The following is a 24,257-nucleotide window of genomic DNA, read 5'->3' as shown; positions in this document are numbered from 1 at the left end:
CCACACATAATTACAACTCAATCTCTAGACTTGAATGCATCTCACCTCTTCCTTGCTCTTAAGAAGCAGCTCAAGCCCATGTAACCTCTCAGAGAGTTCATCTTGCTGCTCTGCTGTAGTGTTTGGGGTCACCTGAGATTCCAACTCAGTAACCTTCAGAAAAAAGGGGACAGAGACAACCATGAGGATCATACTGACATGAGGTACAATCTTGGAATGTACAAGAAATGCTGGTCTAGAAAGCCAGAATTGATTTAAAAAAAGCATTTCGAATATCTTTTGGGTTGAGTTAGAAATTATATGAATTACCGTACAATCCAACAGCTATTGAAGGGCCTATTTTTCCCCAAATCTCAAGAGCACCACACCCAGTCTGAAAAGCAATTCCATTATACTTAGCTGCTCAGTGGCGACTGGTTAGACCAGGGATTTGAAGGCGTTACTCGTATTCTGGCAAAGGTACACTTATGAGCTGGTAGTAAGATTTTAACAGACAAAAAAATTGTATGTGTGTGGAACTCAGTAACCGCATTATCCCATTGATTTCAGTGGGGGCTGAACCCCCTTTCAAGTCAAAAGGGGTGCTGCTGAGGCTATGTACTTAAGTATGCTGCCTGCTTACAGTAGACGCTTCCAGGGTTAGAAGTTTAATAACTAAAATAACTAACTAAAAGAATGCATGCACTACAATTAGAGTCAATGAAAATGGTCTATGTTGTGCCCTTGAACTTTACATTTTTATTCCCCAAATTCTTAAATGTTTAATTAAAATGTAATTTTGATATCTTCTTCTTTAAATCCAAAAAATGCTCAATTTTTTGTAGGAAATCCAAAATTGTTTGAGGCAGGCAGAAGTTGAAATAATATATATTTAAAATGAGATTTATGATGAATGGGGTGAGAGTAATATCAGAAAGAACAATGACAGTAATAAACACTAAATTTGAAATATTCATTCAATTTCACACATCAATATACGACTCTGAAAATCATGTTGCCACTCATATTTAAAGAGTTCAGGTGAAATTGAAAAGAAGGCTTTACAGCAGCTTTGACTCAATCAAGATTAGCCGTTTCTTTTTTTTTCCTTTATTACATCTGTCAGTCTGTTTGAAGAATGTCCACTTTCACAAAGCACACACTCTTTATCCTGTTAACCCACACTAACTGTCTTGGAATTGCAGCCCACTCGACAAAATAACAGTAATTTGTTTTAAACATAACTTAAATGTGTTCTTTGTTTAAAAAATGAAATGTTAAAACAGTTTAACAGGAAGTTATTTGTGAGAAGAAGGCCGGAGCGTTATGTTCTTTTAAGTTCCTGGGCATGTCAGGTAGTTCCGAGGCATAATAATTACAGATTTAAGACTAAATGTTCCAGGGATACTGCTGTTAACACAAGAGATGTTTTACCCCCACTCCATTATATCACACCCATTAAGGTAGTGCTTGCCGGAACACTGCATGCCTTTGAATTAAGGGTCAGAAACCAGTTTTGCAAAAACTAATAGCAAATGTAAGATTAAAGCAGGATAATGCCATAGCAAAACAATGCAATGGAAAGTGGAGCAAAGGAGAAAAATAGCATTTCTCTATTTCCAATAACTGTACTGGTACAAAGGTGATGGCACATTGATGATCTAGGATGGATTTTGCCAAGTGTTTTGTGTAAATAGGATATTGTTGTGGGCAAGCCACAAAAATACACCCTTTTCTCTAGTAAGTTTCAAAAATGCTGTTCATGGTAGCCCCCGGACACCTTTATAAGAGGCAGGAAGGAGATATGCCAAGTGGTTAAATCCAGCAGACTTGAAATGGATGGAAAAATGGAGCGGTTCGGATTTCCTGAGCATCTTGAAGAAACCCAACGAGTTCAGACGTAGGGTTATAAGTATGACTGGAGAGCTATATATATACCGTATTGGCTCGGATATAGGCCGCCCCCGTATATAGGCCGCACCCTAAAAGTTTGGTGCTTTTTTAAAGAAGCACCAAAAAAACATGCTGCCACTCTGTCTCCCCCCCCCCGAGATATGCTGCCACTCTGTCTCCCCCCCCCGAGATATGCTGCCACTGTCCTCCCCCCCCCCCGAGATATGCTGCCACTGTCTCTCCCCCCCCGGGATATGCTGCCACTCTGGCCCCCCCGACTTACCAAAGGAGACTCCCGGGTGTCTTGCGGGGCTGGCGGGGGACATCTACGCGTATTGCGTAGATGTCCTCCGCCGGCCCCGCAAGACATCCGGGAGTCTCCTCTGGTAAGTCTTGGGGGCAGAGGTAAAGCTTAGACAACCTCCCGTGCCGGCACCCCCCCCCCCCGTGGAAAGTGCTGGCAGGAGAGGCTGTCTGAGCGTATCGGGGAGTAGGATGCAGGTCCCCTGCACCGCTGCGGGGGATCTCTATACTAACCCTGCCCGGCGCCCGGAACTGCATGTCCTGGGCGTCGGGCGCTAGACCCCAAATATAGGCCGCACCCCCACTTTAAAGACAAAGTGGGGGAAAAAAGTGCGGCCTATATTCGAGCCAATACGGTATAACAGGCACTCATTAAACACAGGGCTTGAGGAAAGACCTATTGAGGGCAAATACTTACAATAGTATGGACTGGTTCATACTTGAGAATCATCAATATTCTCAATTAAACCAAATACTAAAAACATACAGAACTGGTAAAAAATGGTGACATCAAATGCTCTTTTTAATATAACACAAAAAAAGTTTAAATGGTTTCTTAATATCGTGGTACAAAAAAAATCTAACCAATACAAGATACCAAATGACTAACTGACAATATGGGAAAAAAGACACATAACTAGCACATTCAAAAAAGAAAGGAACACAAATAACATTACCGTACATACACTGAAGCACAAGGGGCCTTCACAAAGTATATGGTCTGTAATGAGACTTGCCCATGTTTGTATAATATAACTTGTTAGCACCCCAGCGCCATGTGGAAATAATAAAGACGAGGGACTCTGCTAGATGCCTTCATCATGCATCTTTTCCATACCCGTTGCCGTAGCCGTTCTGCTTCCTCTTGGTACCCTGCCAGTTGCTTCTTCCATTTCTCAACATTAGCATTTGCTTCTCGGAGAGCTGCCACCAGTTTGTTGTTATTGTCCTGGAGACTGAAGAATTCTGCTTCCCACTGAACCTCACACACAGATCTGCATGGACAATAGTAGTATAACAATGCATGATTAAGCCCACTCCTGCATGAAAGGGTCAATGGACACATAATACGGTAGGCTGGTTTGTAGAACTGAGCTATGTGGCATATATATGCTACAGAGAGGCATGCATTATTTTTAGAGAAAAATATACCTTTCTTTGTTACTTAGAATAGACAAAATTCAACACAACCTGTTACAAGAAATGTACATGGGAAGTATTATATCAGATACTTGCATATAGTAATAAGGAGGGAAACAAGGAGTACACATAACTCTATGATTAAAGAAAATGGCCTGTCAATGGCTAATTAAAAGGAAAATCTTTTTTTCAAACATGCTTAATGAGCAGTGCTTGGAGACAGAGGGCTCTGGCAAATTTGGGGGTTTTGCTTAGGGTTGTTTTTTTGTTAGTCTAACTGTTTTTGGCTCTTATGGTTTAAAAATAATAGTGCCTGCGCATTAACCTGTAGCTACCAGGATTATTACATTTTCCAAGCCAGAGGGGACTCCTTAGCGTATATTGAGAAAGAAGCTAAGAAGAACGATATTGCACAATCTAAATTACAAGGTTATATCAATAACCCTCCACCAGCCCCCAGGGCTCTGCATGCAAGTACACCCAGTAGGTCCTAGCAAAAAGCGCTACAGATGAAACAAGTAATTTAATTTTTATTTTATTTTTTTAAACAAAAAAAGCAAATAAGAAATGTTCTATATAATCCAGAATTGCCTTGTTTGATTAAAACAACAGGATTCAGAAGGTGACTTGTATTATGTGACTTATTTCACCAATCAGAAATAGTAATACAAATTGATAATAATTCATAAATAAGTAATTTTATATTGTTTTCTTAAGTATGAAATCCATCTGTAAAATGTAGGTATATGGTTGCCAGTGAACCAACAGAGTAATTTATCCAAGAGGACTGTTTAGAATTGAATGAGAAGGAGTTTAATATCAAATATTCATATATTATTCATTCAGGAAGACTCTAAAATAATATAGGTTCACTGTCTTGTTTTGTTGTTGCCCTGAATTAAAGATATTGTATTATTTGCATGCTAGGTCCAGTGCGACAAAGTAATTGTTTCCCTGTAACTGAATGGGAAAGATTTAAGGGGATCGTCTGTGTATAAATGCACGTGATTTTCTGAAGTTTCATTATATTATTCTCCCCACTGAAATGATCTGTCCCAGGGCTGTTCTAGCAAAAAGCAAAACCAGCAGACAAGGGTTACAATTACTGTGCTTATATATATATATATATATATATATATATATCTATGGCTTCAGACCCCTGAGAGTTGCATATGGGGCCCATGTTTAACTCTTTGCTATTGGCTGTACATGGCATAAGTATACATGTGGCAGAACGGATAGTTAATCTCCAAGGCTGGAAATTCCCTGAACATCTCATGATAAGGGGAAATCAAAATGTACTTTAGCATGCTTTGTAATTATTGGATATTTTAATTGGCTTGTGGCAGATGGGAGGAGGTCGAATTTAGCTACAAATCTGGGTTAGGCTGACACATTTTAGGCAATATCATATGAACTGTCTTAGTTTTAAGATCTTTTTTGTGATTATATGCAGTCAAATGAATAGATTCATATGGGATTTAATTTCAAGAAGATTATATAGCAGGGGCGTCCAACATGCGGCCCACGGGACCTTGAGGTGCGGCCCACGTGAGATCGGCAGCCAGGATCACAAGAGCCCTGCTGCTTACTTGTGGGAGGGTCTATTGTACTGCACAGAGGAAGCGGGAGGCCACGCCCCCTGCTGAAGTCTGTAAGGGGCATCGAGAGCTGTAGTGCAGGTAAGGGGGTGGGAGAGGTTGTTTGAATGAGTATGCGTGATTGAGGGAATTAATCTGTGAATGAATGAATTTGTGTGTGTGTGATAGCATGGATGTGTAAGTGCTGGAACCTAGGCATGATGGGACTGTGATTGCTGTTGGCAATCACACTCCTATCATACCAAGTCAGCTAGTACATGCTGAAACCTGGCTAGCTGCCCCCCTTGTGTATTGATGCTGCCAGCAGTATGGGGTCTGCACCAGCATGTATTGGCTGACTTGGGATGATAGGAGTGTGATTGCTAACAGCTGTCACAGTCCCATCATGCCTAGGTTCCAGCATTTACTGGTTGTCTGGGTATAAAAAGAGTGTGTTTGCTGTTAGCAATCACACTCCTATCATGCCCAGTCATATTGTTGATTTTTTTTGTCCAATTGTGATGTGTTAACGCACTAAAATTGGACAAAAAATACAATAACTATTAATTTATATATGATTGTTGACAGCAATCACACTCCTATCATGCCCAGCCAACCAGTACATGCTGGAATCTGGGTATGCCTGAGATTGCTGTTAACAATCATAATATATAATTTTTTTGTACAATTTTGGTGTGTAACTTACTTTTTATTAGAATATTCTTTGTCTTGAATATCTAAGCTTCTCCAGTGATCAAACAGCAATCAAGACCACAGCTTCTATGTCTTATTAATAAGGTTTATTCGATAACAAATTATCAATTCATACAATACCAATGCTGGAACAAATGTTGATAAAAGGTACTGTAGGCTAAGTATCTTGGTGAGATGAAGATGAGAGCGTGGAAAGAGCGTGGAAAGAGACCTTGTCCTTGTAGTCATGCCAATTTATACCCCTTTACATTTGGTTAGGGTATACGTAAAGGAATCCTATTGGAACAGTAATAGGATACACCGGCATTCCACAGAAGACCCTCTAAGCTACGTCACTTAATTGATACCATATGTTCCTAGCACTCAAGTTGCATTCAGGCCTAAATTGTGCAGAACAAAATAAAAGTATAAAAATGATTTCTTACACTTTTATTAAAAGTCTGGGATTTTTTAAATTATTTTTAAAGGTGAAGGGGGGGGGGTCATTTTCGGTTTCGGCTAAGTGAACCATGAATTTTCGGTTTTGGTCCAGAATTTTCATTTCGGTGTATCCCTAGAATAAATAGAACTATTTCATTTTTACTTATCCAGAATCCTGAATTTGTAGTCACAAAACTTTCTAGGCCCAGAAATCAGTGAGAGGAAAAGTAAAGGTTTTGTGTAATTTACTTTATCTTAATCTGCATGTTTTATTAAAGGCCATATTTTCTCACAGTGAAAAATGAGTGCGGCCCTCGCACGGATACAATTCTGATGAAGTGGCCCACTGCAGAAAAAACTTGGACACCCCTGTTATATAGTATGCATATTTAATAGATACATTTCTTGCAGTTTTTATATGTTCTAATTTTTGGGAGAAAGAATGAACTTGTCACCCATTTTTATCTGAGCATGGCATTAACATTTTAAAATAGTTAAGGTATTTTAGTTGTAGGTATTCAAAACGTAGCTATACCAAATTGGCCACTTAAATGTTTGCATTCTAGACTTCCAGGACCCGGAATTCAAACATCACAGACATCCTATATCCCTCACTAATTTCCAGGAGTCTTAATTGTTGTGGACATGCTTAGATTATCATATCTAAGTCATAAATCAATGAAACATATCAAAGGTTGACACCTGACCATCGCACCTAAGGTCGTATAAAAAAGTACACCTTCTTTGAATTATATAGTTTTATATATCAGGACATAATAACAATCATCTGTTCCTTAGTTGGTAAAAAAATTTGGTAAAGTACAACCTCAGATAAACAACACATGCCATATTACACCATGTCATGATCTATACAACAAAAATAAAGCCAAAGTTGAGAAGAACTAAGTACACCCTTACTGCTTCCATATGAATTAAGGTGGTAAGTAGCAGGCTGGTGCTGCTAATCAAATGCCCTTGATTAATTGGTCACCAAGTGTGACCACCTCTATAAATGCCAAGGAGGAAAATTATCAGCAAACAAAAGCTGCCCATCAATCTGGGAAGGGTTATAAGGCCATTCTCAAACAATTTAAAGTCCATCATTCTAAAGTGAGAAAGATTATTCAAAAGTAGAAAACATTCAAGACAGTTGCCAATCTTCCCCAGGAGTGGACATCCCAGCTAATTCGCCCCAAGGTGCATCTCAGACAATACAGGCCTCAGTTAGCATGTTAAATGTTAAAGTTCCTGAAAGTACAATTTGAAATTATTCTAGCCTTGGTGCCCGATTATAATTTTAATAAAGACAGGAGGCGAGTATTTTGCATATCTTCCTTTACTCTCACCAACAGCAGCAAAGAAAGAGTTAATAACACAAGTGAAAACAACCAATAGAAACAGTACACAGGTGGTATATAAGCCCCTTAACTATCTTCCTCTTCCTCTTTCGTCCGCTGTGAACCGGAACTGAAGAACGCAGCAAACCGTCTAGCAATGTAAAACCGAACCCAACACCCGAACTGGAACCAAAGTCAAGAGCAAGGCGACAATGCACTCCAACTGGGAAACAGAACCGCTGACACGGAGATGGCATCAAGCTGAAACAAAGAGAGACATAACAGAACCAAATTCTTCACAAACATGGTAACACACAGTAGAACGAGTCATCACAAATTAGCAAACGCAACGGAGCAGACAAAACCCCCCAAAAAACAAATTCAAACCTGGCCTACTTACCCAGAGGGTACACCTAACCATCGGGAGGGCAGGGAGGGAAAATACTCGCCTCCTGTCTTTATTAAAATTATAATTATTCGGGCACCAAGGCTAGAATAATTTCAAATTTTAAGGCAAGACAGGAGGCTTCCTATTTTGCATTTTTAACGCCGGAAACCAACGCCATTGCCCCTGAAGAAACCAGGCGAAATAAAACGGTGGAGGCACGGGACCAATCTGCCGCTCGCAGAATATCCACTAAAGCTCCACCAGCCCGAAGGCCGCAGCTCCCCTGACGGAAAGAGCACCGATGCTCTTGAAGGAGAAGAAAACAGCCTTGAAAGGTTTCACAGAGGTCAAGACCGGACAGATCGACGTCATGCGTGACAGATAAGTCCTGACACACCTGGCGACACATATTTGGGTCGCCTAGAAAAAACGGCTAGGATACAGATGAGAACAACTCAGGGAAGAAATAGAGACAGCATGAGCATCCAAGGCGCTAACATCCAAAACGATGAGACAACACAAGGGTAAGTTTCGCCGACAACTGTCTGAGGGAGAGCGAATCGTTGTCTGGCCATCCCGAAGGAAATTTAACACGACAGCTACTTCCCACAGAGAACCGTAGCGTGGCGCCGGAGGACGGGATAAACGAATACCACGCAAAAGGTGGCAGACTAAGGGAGCCAAGGGGATCCCTGTGCCGTCCCAAACTCCAAGAAGCCCAGCCTCGCCAAGCTGTCCGGTATGACATACTGGTACCTGGAGCCTAAGATTTGCGGAGCAAGGACTGAGCCGCCTCCAATAGGCCCAAGACTGTTCGGGGTCCCCTGAAATCGTCCATACCACCAGGAGGAGATGTCTTTCCAGGATGTGCGGATGAACCTGGACCTCCGGGCCCGTCAGGGGATAGTACAGAGATGGGATCTCCAGAGGATCCTGGGCAGATACCCGCAACAGGGCTGGAAACCACGGCTGAGCATGCCACGGGGGGGGGGGGGGGGTCACCAGAACCAAAGACCCCCTGTCCCAACACAGGTGATGGATGACCCTCGAAATGACCGTCAGGCGATTCGTCCTGGATGCAAATAGGTCCAGGTGCAAGACCTGACTGAGAAGTCTCCAGTCGCTCGCATCCCGCCAGTGTCTGGAGAACCCGTCCAAGAGAACCGCGGCACCCGGGAGGTATCCTGCCTGCAGAGTATGCTGCACGCAAGGCAAAAGTTGAAAAACGTCCTTTGTTACCTCTGAGGTACTTGGACCGAGAACCCCCTAAGCGGTTGATATACCGAACCGCCGACATGTTGTCTAAGAAGCCTAAGAAGAGAAAGCGGCTTGGGACCAGGTCGGAGTTGAGAGAATTGACTAGAAACCCTAGTTGGTGAAGGATCTGCACCACGAAAGCGGTCTGGACGAGCAGGGTCTCCCGGCAGCTAGAGAAGAGCAGAATGCCTAGATAGACTATACACCTGATACCCCTGGACCTGAAGAGAGCCATAACCGGCTTCAGGAGCTTTGTAAGGCACCAAAGGGCTGAACTTAGGCCGAAGGGAAGGGCCTTGAACTGCCATACCTGCCTGCCCCAGCGAAACTGAAGAAATCGCCCGGAATCTGGGTGAATCGGGACGGAGAGAAAGCGTCTGAGAGGTCTAACCGTGTAAACCAATCGCCTTCCAACATAAGGTCTCAGAAGAGATGGATCCCTTCCATTTTGAAGTGGCGATAAACGAAAGCATTGAGAGCCCGTAGATTGATCACTGGGCAGAAGTCCCCGGTGCATTAGCGTACTAGGAAAAAAGGAGCTGAGGAAACCGATTGATCCTTTTGCCCACTGGATAGCCCCCTTGTCACGTAAGGTGCGGAGTTCTGCTTCCATGAAGGCCTGATCTGTAATGCCCTCCGAGATGTGGGCGGTCAGCGTACCTGAAAAGGGGGGAGAGCTGAAAAACTATCTGGAAAACCTGTACCGTTAGGGGGATCCAAGGGTCCGACGAAATACACACCCAGTCGTGGAAAAAGATGATATATGGCCCGTAACCCAGGGAAGGGAAAGAAGGACAAGAAACATTCAGGCTTACCGAAAACGGAGCGTTCCCTGGGAAATCCGGAAGCGCCTCTACTGTCTCCGCGTGGGTTGAAGGCCCTCTCTTGTAACGGAGTCCTGTAGGACATATGGTTCTGAGGGAAGTACCGGGAGCCTCGGGATGAACGGCTGGTGGCCCGGCGGTCGACCAGCCCTCCCAGAAAAACGAGGGCCAGTCTGAAAGACCTTCCTCATTGACAGTTTGGCATTATTCCATGATGTCATCTAGGATACGTGGCGGTTTGATTCCTTGACAAATGTGTCTCCAAACAGTAAGCGGCTGCACCCAGGTCTTTAGGGCCCCATTCCGCCAACCTGGGATCCATGAGGAGTAGCCTTTGCAACGTACAGAAGAGATTGAAACTGTTGCATTTCCCAACAGGCATACCACACAAAGTGCCCAATCTCAGATAGTCTTGGGATAAAGTGGTGTCTCCTATAGAACTGCTCTGTCTGCCAGTTTGATAGGATTTGGGTGACTGCTCCCAAGTTCTGCTGGGGATCGTCTAGGTGGGGCTCATCCACCAAATACTCACGGACGAAGCGCGAGTCAAAATCTCTGGGCGAGACCAGATTTGCTGAAGCCTCTGATTCACTAGATGAATCCGCGTGCCATACGCCCACTATAGATAATGGGTCATGCAAAGGAGTGTCAGAGGGTTTTGGGCGTTTGGCAGGTACCTTACCCTTGCCGACTGAAACACTACTGCCCTTCCAAGGCCGTTTGGAGCCGGACGCCTCTCCTGCAGATTTCTCGGATTCTGACTCCGATAGTATTGCCTCTGGTCTGGAGGGAGCAGGAGGCTGCCCTTGGGGCAAATTGGCAGACGTTTTAGAGAAAAAGGATTCCACTGAGTTAGAAAAACTTTGCCCCTAACCAGGCCATAAAGGCATCCTGGGATGGCACAGTATCCTGAGACATTATGTCTGTATAAGGTAGGTGATGAGAACAGAGGCGCAGCCCGTATATTGTGCACGGCCACAGGGACGCAGCCAGTATATTGTGCACGGCCACAGGGACGCAGCCCGTATATATTGTGCACGGCCACAGGGGCTCAGCCCGTATATATTGTGCACGGCCACAGGGGCTCAGCCCGTATATATTGTGCACGGCCACAGGGGCTCAGCCTGTATATATTGTGCACGGCCACAGGGGCTCAGCCTGTATATATTGTGCACGGCCACAGGGGCTCAGCCCGTATATATTGTGCACGGCCACAGGGGCTCAGCCCGTATATATTGTGCACGGCCACAGGGGCTCAGCCCGTATATATTGTGCACGGCCACAGGGGCTCAGCCTGTATATATTGTGCACGGCCACAGGGGCTCAGCCTGTATATATTGTGCACGGCCACAGGGGCTCAGCCTGTATATATTGTGCACGGCCACAGGGACTCAGCCTGTATATATTGTGCACTGCCACAGGGGCTCAGCCTGTATATATTGTGCAAGGCCACAGGGGCTCAGCCTGTATATATTGTGCACGGCCACAGGGGCTCAGCCTGTATATATTGTGCAAGGCCACAGGGGCTCAGCCTGTATATATTGTGCAAGGCCACAGGGGCTCAGCCTGTATATATTGTGCAAGGCCACAGGGACACAGCCAGTATATAATGTGCAAGGCCACAGCCTGTATATAATGTGCAAGGCCACAGGGACACACAGCCTGTATATAATGTGCAAGGCCACAGGGACACACAGCCTGTATATAATGTGCAAACCACATGGACTCAGCCTGTATATAAATGTGCAAAACCACATGGACTCAGCCTGTATATAAATGTGCAAAAACCACATGGACTCAGCCTGTATATAAATGTGCAAAACCACATGGACTCAGCCTGTATATAAATGTGCAAAACCACATGGACTCAGCCTGTATATAAATGTGCAAAACCAGAAAATTCCCAACAAATATTGAAAATAATGCAGGGCTCACCCTGTAACCACTCCAGTGAGGCACAGAGAACTCATAGGAAAAAGGGGTCCCGGATAGGGAAGAGAGACGGGAAAAATCCCCCCAAAATGCACAGATGCAAAGAAATAATGAATATAAATAATGAAAGACAAGTAAAAAATCTACATATACACATATATATATATATATATCAAAAATCTATACTGTATATAAAAGTGCATACCCACCTAATTATCTAGAATTAGGTGAAAAAAAGCAATATGTAATGAATAATAAACGGATAGCATTCAATAAATCAGCAATGACTGTAGCTAGGAAGAAGACTGACCTGCAACTTTGGTGAGCAGCAAAGAAAGAGGGAGAGGAAGATAGTTAAGGGGCTTATATACCACCTGTGTACTGTTTCTATTGGTTGTTTTCACTTGTGTTATTAACTCTTTCTTTGCTGCTGTTGGTGAGAGTAAAGGAAGATATGCAAAATAGGAAGCCTCCTGTCTTGCCTTAAAATTAGAAAAAGACCGAACTGGTTTGTTTGGAAGGGTTGTATTAGGTATTCTTTGTCTTAAAGAATATCTAATACAAAGAATATCTAATATTCTTTGTCTTGAATATCTAAACTTTTCCAGTGGCCAAACAGCAATCAAGACCACAGCTTCTAAGTCTAAGTCCACAAATTTATTCAGTAACAACGTAATATACAGACAGTACTGATTGATGATTAGATGGTGTTTGTAGGTACTGTAGGCTCAGTATTCTTGGTGAGATGAAGGAGAAAGAGACCTTGCCCTTGGAGCCATGAGTATTTATACCCCTTTTCTCTCAGTTAGGGTATAAGTTCTTACTATATATGGATATTATATGAATTTAAGGAATCCAACCAAAGTATACCACGGAGTCAAACATGAGGCCACCTGTCCGACAAAAAAAATCCAGGCCGAAACTGGGTCATGCTACAGAACAATGATCCTAAGCACACCAGCAAATCTACAGAATGACTGAAAAAGAAAAGAATCAAGGTGTTGCAATGGCCCAGTTAAAGTCCAAACCTCAACCCGATTGCAATGCTGTGGCGGGGCCTTAAGAGGTTTGCATAAACAAATGCCCGTAAACCTCAGTGAACTGAAGCAACATTATAAAGAGAAGTGGGCCAAAATTCCTCCACAACAATGTGAGAGACTGATCAAGTTATAGCTGCTAAAGGTGGTTCTACAAGCTATTGAATCATAAGGTGTTTTTCTTTACCCAATATTTTGGAGTGTGTCTGTGGGAATTTGTGCCCATTTAGTCAAAAGAGAATTTGTGAGGTCAGGCACCGATGTTGGACAAGAAGGCATGAATACCCAAAGGTTCAATTGGGTTAAGGTCAGGGCTCTATGGAGGCCATTCAAGTTCCTCCACACTAAACTCATCAAGCCATGTCTTTATGGATCTTCCTTTGTGCACAGGAGCACATTGATGCCGGAACAAGAAAAGGTTTTGAGGGAAAGAGGGGAAACTCCATATTAATGCCCATGGTTTTGGAATGGGATATGCAATTAGCTCATATAGGTGCGAAGGACAGGTATCCACATACCTTTGAGCATATAAAAATGCATCATATATTTTGGTATCATTGAACATTGCCTTGTGCACAGTCACAATTCAATCAACACTTCTTCTTATGCTCTCCAAGTGTAAACATTTCAGACATCCTTTGTACCAGCCATGGTACAAGCCATGGCAATGTACAGTATAACACTGTCAATACAAAACACTTTACTCATAGTACAAAAATAATATTAGTAAGATTGAATTACTTGTCTAGGTAGCATGTCTTAATATTACAGGCCCATATGGCAAATGACTTAATACGAAACATCTGTGCTGACAAAAATAAGTGATGAATTTAAAACCTGTGGGAATTCCTTCAAAAGTTCTACAGTGTAAACCAATGTCCTTCTAATCCACACATAGTAATACAGACAAGTAGGTACATGCACATGTAGTAATAAAAACAAGTAGTTACATGCAAAATTCCAGTGTCAAAGCATGCCATAAATAGTTTGCTAATCCCTACAGGACCTACAATCCTTGCTCATTTAGATTAGGTCTGGACATAATCTGCTAGACAAGGGTCTGTGGTACCATCAACACACAGGTCATACACAGATACAATAGTCTGTAGCCAACAACCAGGTGTTAAGGTATATCACAGAGACTGATAAACTGGTCACACTACCACCACTAGCCTTCAGGGTATTGTTGCAGAAGTTTACACCCTATGATCATTTAGACCAATATATGTCCAGCAGCACATTCTAAAGAGAGCCTTGATATGGAATGAAATGTGACACTTTATTTAATTCTGCACTCTTAATGTCCCCAATCTCTGTGCTGAGGTGAGGTGTGATACTAAAAAGGAAAGCTTTCACACTTTCACAGGCATCTTCAAGGCATCATTCATAATCAATCATTTCATAACAAGATGCAAATGTTTCAATGGTAAACTAGCTGGATATAGCTCTGGAAAACCTTCCTTAACAGAACCAAGGAAAAGGCCATGCAATGAGGCCTCTCCATAAATAAAATGGTTGCTCAGAAGAGTAAGCGAATCAGTGGATGCAAATATTCAAGACACAAAGCCATCTAAGAATTGAAAGGACCCACATGCATAAAAATGGATGCGGCATAATTTCAATAGCATTCCGATGGTGCAATAACCCAGTACGTGTTGGGCCCTGTCTTTGTGTAGGTCCATTTCTCACTTCATTATTCACCATGGTAAACAGAGTTACTCTGGTCCAATGTATTTTGGGTCTTCTAATACAGAGGTCTGTCCCCTGGTGCTACATGCAAGTAATTTTGTCTTCCCACTGATTTTAGGATACTGGCAAGTATACTGAAACTCCCTGCATACATTTATCGTTAACAGTTACGTATAGCCCTGATTTAAAAAAAACACCAAAAGACATCATTTCTGAGGCATTTCATTAAAACTTCAAAACTTGATTAAATGTTAAAGTTACTCTGACTAAAAGTCACTATTCAACATTGGTACTGTCTGTTGTCTTCCAAGCATTTTGTTTCAGAATAATTTGAAAAGGGCATAAGCATTTAATCTTCTTTGACACTCCTTGATACACTACTTATCCTAAAATACTGCCTAGATTGCATTAAAGTGTTGTTTTTTAAAAACCCACAATTTGTACAAATCAAAGAAGCATCCAGTAGTGTGTGTAAAACAATTATGGATTATGAGTCTATATACCCTTCAGAAAGCATCTTCTTCACACGTTCTCTTTCTGTACTGAGTTCCATCTCTGCACTCTGGCTCCTGAACAGCTTGTCATCACCTGGTCCATTGGCACTGATGATTGGAGAGGGTACTACCTGGGGAGATATTATGGAGTTATGTCAATAAAAATGTGATTTTACTTTTCTATACTTCAAAGAGGTCTTTGGTATCTAATATCTAACCGAATTGGTCACATGACCTACATTTTCAAACAAACTCCCTAGTAGTCACCGAATAGTGAAAGTATGCTCAACCTGTGACAGTGAAAGTTCGAAATGTTCTTTTCTGAGCACACCAATAGAATATGCTGCTTATAAAATAGGACCCAGACAATATCCCCTACTCTCAAATCTCTCTAGCACGTAATAGACCTTAAATAAACAGATAATGATGGTAATTGAAGGACACCTAGATACATATGTTGCAAAAGCATGTGAAAGAGTTAGGACATTTGCTGTGAACTTAGCCTTACTTAACCCCCTATGTAATACATATTGGCTTGCACATGCAGAGCAGGTAAATAAAGACTATCACATGGTCCCTGGTAGCTGAGATGAAGACATAAAGCAGATTAATTAACGGGTCAGGTTGAGAGAAATTGATTAGTCTATGTACAGAATTGTCTTAGAACAGAACAAGTCATACGTGTACCCAAGATTCCTAGCAGAGCGGATGCTTCTCTGGTACTTTGAGCCTGCAGGTTCTAATTTAGCTCTGTAGATATTACATCCCCACAAATGGGACAAAGAAAGACAAATGATTATTTTTAGCTATAATGGGGATGATTAATAAAATCTGAATACTAAAAACACCGAGGAAATTCTGTAAGATATCATGGACAAACTCTAGCATCTGTTATCCACTGTGTATAAGATAGAGTACTTTAATTTGCTTATGATATGAGCCTTTAAGGCTATCTTAAGGTTCACTGGCTCCCTTGGTGGAAACACATGGTGCCTGCTGCTATACTGCTCAAATATCTACTGCTATAGAAAACAGAATGTTAATGGTTCACATTTATAACGAGTATAGTGATCTGTATAATACTGAGAGGATACACTCTAAATACATTTGTCTACAAGAGACCCTATGTACAGCTCAAAACTTCAAGGGCTGGACACTGAAGACTTGAGCTAAGTGTACTTCTGGTGATGTTATTCCCAAACATCAGTTCTTTAATTGAATGAATAATTATAGCATACATTAATCTGACTAAAAATAACTGGAGTGCAAATACGCTTTCTGTTATGCAAGGAATGGTTAGATGTTTAGAAAATCTTGAGCTGTGCAATTATGTCTATTTGACCTATTTTTCATTAAGTACATCTTCATCTTCAAGGCTGACAATATGATAGTTTTAACCCAACAAGTACTTGAAGGTTAAAATGTCAAGGTCTTGCATGTGATTTGACTTCATGTATACCTAAGTGTTGAATGAAGTATTTAAGGAGCCAACGTACAACATGGAAGATAAATCATGGTGTTCTACTGAGCGAGTAGAAACATGCCTAACACCCTTTTTTCTTTTAATTAGGCATGACAGGTACATATTGAAGGTAACACAGACTAAGAAGCTGACAGCATTTAACTTGCTTTTGACAGCAAAGTCAAAAATAAACAATTTCCATTAAAATACACAATTTTCTTCTTGGCAGTGGAATAAAGACACAGGTCACCCAAGTTGTTGACCATGGCACAGGACCGTGGGCAACTTTTAATGCTCACACGGTGACAACACTTCATGCGTCTTTTGTGTTTTTATCATTGCTTATTTATAATATAGTCCCAACATGTTTCTCAAGGCCATCACAATGGGATTACCAAAAAGCTCTTTTAACCAGGGACATTTCTAAAAATGCCTAATTCTGGGCTATAATGTGCTAAACATTTTACGCAACTGTCCAGAGTTACAGTGTCCATATGGTCAACCAGCTGTGAAATGTTCAGATACACAAAGAAGTAACATATGAATAACGCAGACACTTGGAAAACAGAGGTTGTGGGCCTAAAAGCTTATAATCTTCACCACAGGTATGAAGCGCAGAATTCCCGTATCACCTATAGGTACTTGTCATTGATTTCGGTAGGTTTTGTATCCTCCTTGCACATGGTTCCAGAATATGTTGGCATCTTATGAATATTAATAACAGAAGTAACATCTGCATCCCTGTAGTGGACATTTGTTCTCCATAATCATACCATCCTCTCTTCAATAATAAAGTGGAACAAACTTCCATTTGACACTGCAATCTGTCGTTGGCAAAAGAAGCCAAGGAGGCTTGAATTACACAGCAGTCTTTAAGGGCGTAAGGGATCTAGTGATCTGTGGATGTAGACAGTCTCCAAAATTAAATAGGGGCTTGATGGGGATCCCCCGCTTCAAATGGGTTAATCAATTCTGTGCAAACCCTAATCTTTGTGTTCATTTTGCCTCCCCCGTAGTTCCAATGAAATAATCACATAACAGCTTGTTTAAAACAAACACAGAGCTTTTGTCCCATCTGTTTAATGCCCTGAGATGCACAGGCTAATCCAGCAGGCTGCAGCGACTGGCAGGGTGTAAAATGCCCTAGTGCCAGGATTAAAAACTGCCAGAGTCTCTCACCTTAATGTGTCAGCAGTTTAGCTGGGCATTGGAAAATCTGAATGACAACAGATTCCCACAAGAAAAAAAAAGGGACACAAGAGCCTCCCAAGAGTACTTATTTAGGAGGGCTCGTCTCTCTTTGATTCCCAAACGCCTTTTTACCACCCCTGATGTCCCTCTTTTCTGGGTGCTCAGAATGTTTGGTGGGTATACAGTGTTTTACTGCCCTAAAAGTCACAATCATACATATTTAAAAAGTAAAAAATATTAGTACATGGAATTGGGTTAGCAAAAATATATATATTTTATATATATGAATATTATATGTTCCTCTAGACAAACTTAAAATAAAAGTGACCCTCTTTGTCAATTTCAAATGTGAGGAGGTATGAAAAGGAAGAGAAAAGGAGAAAGAGTGAGCTATATAGAGGATCTGTTTATGTGATGTTGGAACCAAGCTGACGGAAGGTATAATTCAGGGGATGGGTAAGATAAAATGAAACAAGAAGGAGAGAGGCGAGGGAAGGTGGAAGAAATTTAGTCATGTGACAGCCGATAACATAAAAAAAAAAAAACTGTGAACTAGAAAGTGTGAGAGGCAGCAAACGATTTAATCAATAGGGGTGTGCAGAAGATGAGAAACCGAGCAAGAACAAAGGAGAGGGTAGGAGGTTGGAAATACAAAGAGGCTAACAAGAGGATGATAAAGAAGTACTGTTAATGATAGCACTAATGAACAAGTAAAGCAGAGATCTCAGGACTCTGCTCCTCTGACTGCAGACTGTTTTGCCAGAGCAGTGATTCTATCACGTGATTGGTGAAAGCTGTTCTACCTGCTGGGATGTGAGATTGAAGGCCGGGCTGGTCAGCTCAGTCTTATCTTGGGATCTCTCCCTTGCCAGTCGAGCAGCTTCCCTCAGCTCCTGGAACTTCTCTGCAAACTGCAAGGGATTGCATAAAAAAACAAACAAACAAAAAAGCTTCTTTTAGCATAAAATAGTATAAAGCAACATCTCAGTATTATTTTTCTTACCAGCACATGGTAGAGAAATATTGTCGAAAAATTGGGAAAAATAAGATTTCCGATCATTGTTCACAGAAAGACTTAGTCACATGGTAAAATCCTGCCGTGTGTGTTAATTCTTAAGTGTCAATCCGAGAATTAATTATGGTAATTCTAAGAGTACGTTAACAGGGGAAGCATTTTAATTTTGTTTTGCTTTTTCTATTTCTCATTCCAGTTTACAACCTCTAGTGATCAGAGATCTACACATCATTTGCCTCTGTCTGTATCACCATGTCAAAATGGCATAGCACATTGAAGTTAGTTATTACAGGGTCTGTTTGAATATTATTCAACCTATGCTTCTGTTGTTGGGCTATATCATGCATCCCTTGCAGACTGCCTCACCATATATGAATGCATACTAAAGTAAAACAAAAAAATATATATACCTTGTTCAGGAGGGGTGATCACCCAAGATGTAGTGAAATGATTCTTATGAATCCTTCTATGTATTATGGATACAAATTTTAATAATAAAGTACCACTCAATCATCATATTCATTAATTAAAGTCCATATGAGGAATGAAATGCCCAAAAATGTAAACATTTCAATTGCAATTTTTGTACAAGCAATTTGTGCTTTGAACCGGCGTGGAGGTGTGGAGCAGTTGGCAGAAACATTCCACTGGTTACTATGGCGACTGTAAAACTTTTACCATTTTGCACCTGTATCATTCAATAAGTCACCACTGTCGAGGCTGGATCCTGCTGGTCCTAGGGCAGAAACCTTAAACAGAAGAACCCTGTGCATATAAACCTACAAAAGTTAGATGTGGTCCTTACCATTGTGTTATTTCATGGGAATTTGGACGCATCCAGCACAAGTCATTTTAATATTGGGTTTAATCCCCCACTTGTTATTGTGCATCCCGGCAAATCTGTTGACTGATCTGGAACAAATCACCATGCTCACAGATGTCTGATCCTTCAATTTAATCAAATGCTGGACCCTGGCCCACAAATTAGAAAACTACTGCCACTAATACTTTAGGACGTGTAAGCAAACTGTCAAAGCATATTTTAAATGACAGGTATCCCTTAGAAGCACAAACGGTTTGGTCTCGGCTTCCTGCAAGCCAATTCACAGATCATGGAGCATTTGTATTTATTCTGCTTAACACCTCTCTGACACAGACACATTACTTTGCTGGCAGTGAGAACATTGTGTGTGAACACTCTGTCCCACAACATCAATCTACAATGTATGGTAGGCACTATCTTGCAAATATATATACTTCCATGAAATTGCATAATAAGGATGTATGTGTGTGTATATATTATATATATACATCCACACGCACACACACATGTGAAGAAATAATATGCATTAAATACATGCTTTAACGGTCTCTATACCAGTAAAGTGTATCAAACTTGTTTACATGTTTTTGTTTACTCTTAAGATTTTAAGGGGTATTATGGTGAAATATATAATAGACACTTTGGGTTTCTTCTCTTTGATTTTTAATGCATTTAAAAAATTATGGTTTTCTGGAAATTTACAGTGAAGGAAAAAATTCCCCTGCTGATGTTGTACGTTTGCCCACTGACAAAGACATGTTGAGTCTGTAATTTTAATGGTAGGTTTATTTGAACAGTGAGAGACAGAATAACAACCAAAAAAATCCAGAATAACGCATTTCAAATAAGTTATAAATTGATTTGACCCCTTTGCAAAACATGACTTAGTACTTGATGGCAAAATCACATAGGTCAGACGTTTCTTGTACTTGGCCACCAGGTTTCCCTCTAAGGAGGGATTTGTCCCACTTCTCTTTGCAGATCCTCTCCAAGTCATTAGGGTTTTGAGGCTGACGTTTGGCAACTCAAACCTTTAGATCCCTCCACAGATTTGAGGGAAGGAGGTTCTCACCCAAGATTTGAAGGTACATGGCCCCATCCATCGTCCTTTTGATGTGGTGAAGTTATCCTGTCCTCTTAGCAGAAAAACACCCCAAAGCATAATGTTTCCACCTCCATGTTTGATGGTGGGGATGGTGTTCTTGGGGTTATAGGCAGCATTCCTCCTCCTCCAAACACGGTGAGTTGAGTTGATGCCAAATAGCTTGATTTTGGTCTCATCTGACCACAACACTTTCACCCAGTTCGCCTCTGAATCATTCAGATGTTCATTGGCAAACTTCAGACGGGCCTGTACATGGGCTTTCTTGAGCAGGGGACCTTGCAGGCGTTGCAGGATTTCAGTCTTTCACGGCATAGTGTGTTACCAATTGTTTTCTTGGCAACTATGGTCCCAGCTGTCTTGAGATCAAGATCCTCCCGTGTAGTTCTGGGCTGATTCCTCACTATTCTCATGATAATTGAAACTCCACGAGGGGAGATCTTGCATGGAGCCCCAGACTGAGGGAGATTGACAGTTATTTTGTGTTTCTTCCATTTGCGAATAATCGCACCAACTGTTGTCACCTTCTCACCAAGCTGCTTGGCGATGGTCTTGTAGCCCATTCCAGCCTTGTGTAGGTCTACGATCTTGTCCCTCACATCCTTGGACAGCTTTTTGGTCTTGGCCATGGTGCAGAGTTTGGTATCTGATTGATTGCTTCTGTGGACAGGTGTATTTTATACAGGTAACAAGCTGAGATTAGGAGCACTCCCTTTAAGAGAGTGCTCCCAATCTCAGCGCATTACCTGTATAAAAGACAGCTGGGAGACAGACATCTTGCTGATTGATAGAGAATTATCTACGTAGTAAAATGCAAATCAATTTATAACTTATTTGAAATGCGTTACCGGATTTTTTGGTTGTTATTCTGTCTGTCGCTGTTCAAATAAACCTACCATTAAAATTATAGACTGATCATATCTTTCTCAGTGGGCAAACCAAACGTACAAAATCAGCAGGGGATCAAATAATTTCTTCCATCACTGCATATGTACAATGATGTAATAGTGCTTATAGGGACATAGGGCTGCAACTAACGATTATTTTCATAATCGATTAGTTGGCAGATTATTTTTTCGATTAATCGGATAAAAAAAATTTAATTTTTCATTTATTTTAAATTATTTAATAAAGTAACATAGGATGTTAAAAACTAACGGCAGAATAATTTTTTTTTCTTGTTTTTATTTCCCCAACCTGCCCCCCAGTTATGCATATTTGAACCCAGGCTTGCCACACTGCCCTCCCCACATATGCCTTATATACCCTATATGCCTTATACCCCCAGATATGTCACTCCGTCCTCCCCAGGTATGCCGTATACCCCCCTCATATGCCATAGTGCCCTCATAGGATTTGCAGACTCGTTCACAGACACAATACTTTTATAAATAAATACAGGATTAATCTTCACTGCCCCCAGGATTTAGATTCCCCTCAGTTTGCCCCCCTTTACCTCTAACTGCACCTTAAGTTAACTTTATTAAATTAATTAAATTAACCCTCAGTCCTCAGCCCCTAAATTAACCCTAAACACCCCATTAACTATAACTGCCCCTAAATTAACCCTAAACACCCCATTAACTATAACTGCCCCTAAATTAACCCTAAACACCCCATTAACTATAACTGCCCCTAAGTTAACCCTAAACACCCCATTAACTATAACTGCCCCTAAGTTAACCCTAAACACCCCATTAACATTAACTGCCCCTAAGTTAACCCTAAACACCCCATTAACTATAACTGCCCCTAAGTTAACCCTAAACACCCCATTAACTATACCTGCCCCTAAGTTAACCCTAAACACCCCATTAACTATAACTTCCCCTAAGTTAACCCTAAACACCTCATTAACTATAACTGCCCCTAAATTAACCCCCACCTCCCCTAACTTTCAGCAGCCCAAATATTAATTTTATACTCACAGTTAGATGAGTGTCACAGCCACGGCGATGCTAAAGAAATGGGCGGAGCCAATCGGCCATTTGGCTCCGCCCCTTTCTTCCTCCCTGTCCGTCCCTGCAGTCACTGCCGATTGGCCCCTTTCTTTCTTTCTCCAGCAGCGATTGCAGGGAGGGACTGGAAAAAGGAAGTGGGCGGGCCAATCGGCAGTGACTGCAGGGAGGAACTGTAAGTAGCAACTGCTGCTGTGACTCCTGTGAGTCACACTAAACGGATTATAACACAAGGGGTATTTTTCAGAGCATTTGCTCTGAAAAAACCCTCATTTTATAATCGATAAAAATCGATTCAACTAATCGATAATGAAATTCGTTTCCAACGAATTTCATTATCGATTATCATCGATTTTATCGATTAGTTGTTGCAGCCCTATAGGGACACCCCAGCCATCATATGTACTTTAATGCATATTATACCAGAATGTATGTTATGCCTCCCTTGCATTTGCCCTTTCACCACCTTTGCTAGTTGTTGTGGAGCACATCTCTTGGCTCATGATATACTCGCTGCCAGTGAGTGTACAATATTTGTAAAGAACAAATGCCGTTTTGCATGCTGTTGGACACTATATTTCATGACATTCAGTGGAACATACAGTTCTGTTTGTTACCTCTACATGACAGAGAGGGTATAAAAATCACAGCCTACAGCAACTCAAAACACCTGCAGTTTGAGGAGCCTTAAAAGCCACACATACCTGAGACAAGTTCTGTTCAGATGCAAAGCCCAGTCCATAGACTGTGTTGGCGCGACTGTCAGCCCATTGTCCGAACTTCTGGGATGTCTTGGTGAACGTCATGTTTGGGGTAATCGTGCTGTTTATGATGGCCTGAGGAAATAGGATATTTCATGTTGACGACACATTCTTGTACCTCCTTGTTTGAAACATTTCACGATCCCTCACCTTGGTGCCCCCAACACTGATGACCCGATATACATTTCTTGTGGCATCGTAGAAATATGAGACGGTAGCAGCATGCTTGCTGGCTGGAATCCAGTTCTTCTTGGTGACAGGGTCTATTTGAAAAACGTGAGCACGCGTGCTAAAAATGGGCTGCTCTCTATGGAAAAGAAAATTCCCTGGTTAGGACTGAATACAAAAACAGATAGAAGGATGCACATTTGTTTTATAGGAAAAAACTCACTTTACATGTATTTTACCAGGTAGCTTTATTACGAAAATAACAAATATAGAAGAGAGTACCTATCTATTTTGTTAAATTATTTAAAAGAAAGTGAACACATTTATGCAAAAAAAACAATGGTGAATGGTTATTTTTCCTTTAATGTACCAACATCACTTTCCAATGGTAAAATCATTGATACATTTGCTACTTTATGTGCTAGAAACTCACCCTGTGTATTGCTTTGATGACAGTCTTAACCTATTCCCCATAAATCACAGCTTCCAGATTGCCACATATATACACACACCATGTCATCAAAACTATCGCAGCATCAAAAACCATCAGAATTTTTCCCCATTAACAGTCCACAGCATGGAAATAATTGCTAACACATGCAAACTACGATACTGTTAACTAAATCCAGGATTTTTATGTTTGTTTTTTTAGGAAACGTATTTCAATATGGTCATTACTTAAAATCCAAGAATCTAATAAGAAATGGATTACATTTTATATCATTAAACACGTGTACTGTATCTTCTAATGGCCCATTTCTTAATTAAAAATCTGTTTCATTTTTTCTTG

General features: G+C 41.3%; 1 protein-coding gene across 1 annotated transcript in view; it reads right to left on the bottom strand.

Moving 5' to 3' along the window:
• Positions 1–24,257, bottom strand: part of LOC149280847 (homer protein homolog 3-like) — a 52,275-nt gene that overhangs the window by 12,004 nt on the left and 16,014 nt on the right. Inside the window, exons 2-7 of the mRNA XM_089500029.1 lie at positions 23,450–23,606; positions 23,243–23,374; positions 18,444–18,551; positions 14,997–15,118; positions 3,014–3,170; positions 46–153 (exon numbers count right to left, since the gene is read on the bottom strand). Coding sequence (XP_089356155.1) covers positions 46–153; positions 3,014–3,170; positions 14,997–15,118; positions 18,444–18,551; positions 23,243–23,374; positions 23,450–23,606 — 784 coding nt within the window. The remainder of the gene's footprint in view (positions 1–45; positions 154–3,013; positions 3,171–14,996; positions 15,119–18,443; positions 18,552–23,242; positions 23,375–23,449; positions 23,607–24,257) is intronic.

The sequence above is a fragment of the Sceloporus occidentalis genome, unplaced genomic scaffold (assembly GCF_023333645.1).
Source record: "Sceloporus occidentalis isolate IW3139 unplaced genomic scaffold, rSceOcc1.0.p SCAF_145, whole genome shotgun sequence".
Taxonomy (NCBI): domain Eukaryota; kingdom Metazoa; phylum Chordata; class Lepidosauria; order Squamata; family Phrynosomatidae; genus Sceloporus; species Sceloporus occidentalis.
This window is presented reverse-complemented; position numbering and strand designations above follow the sequence as displayed.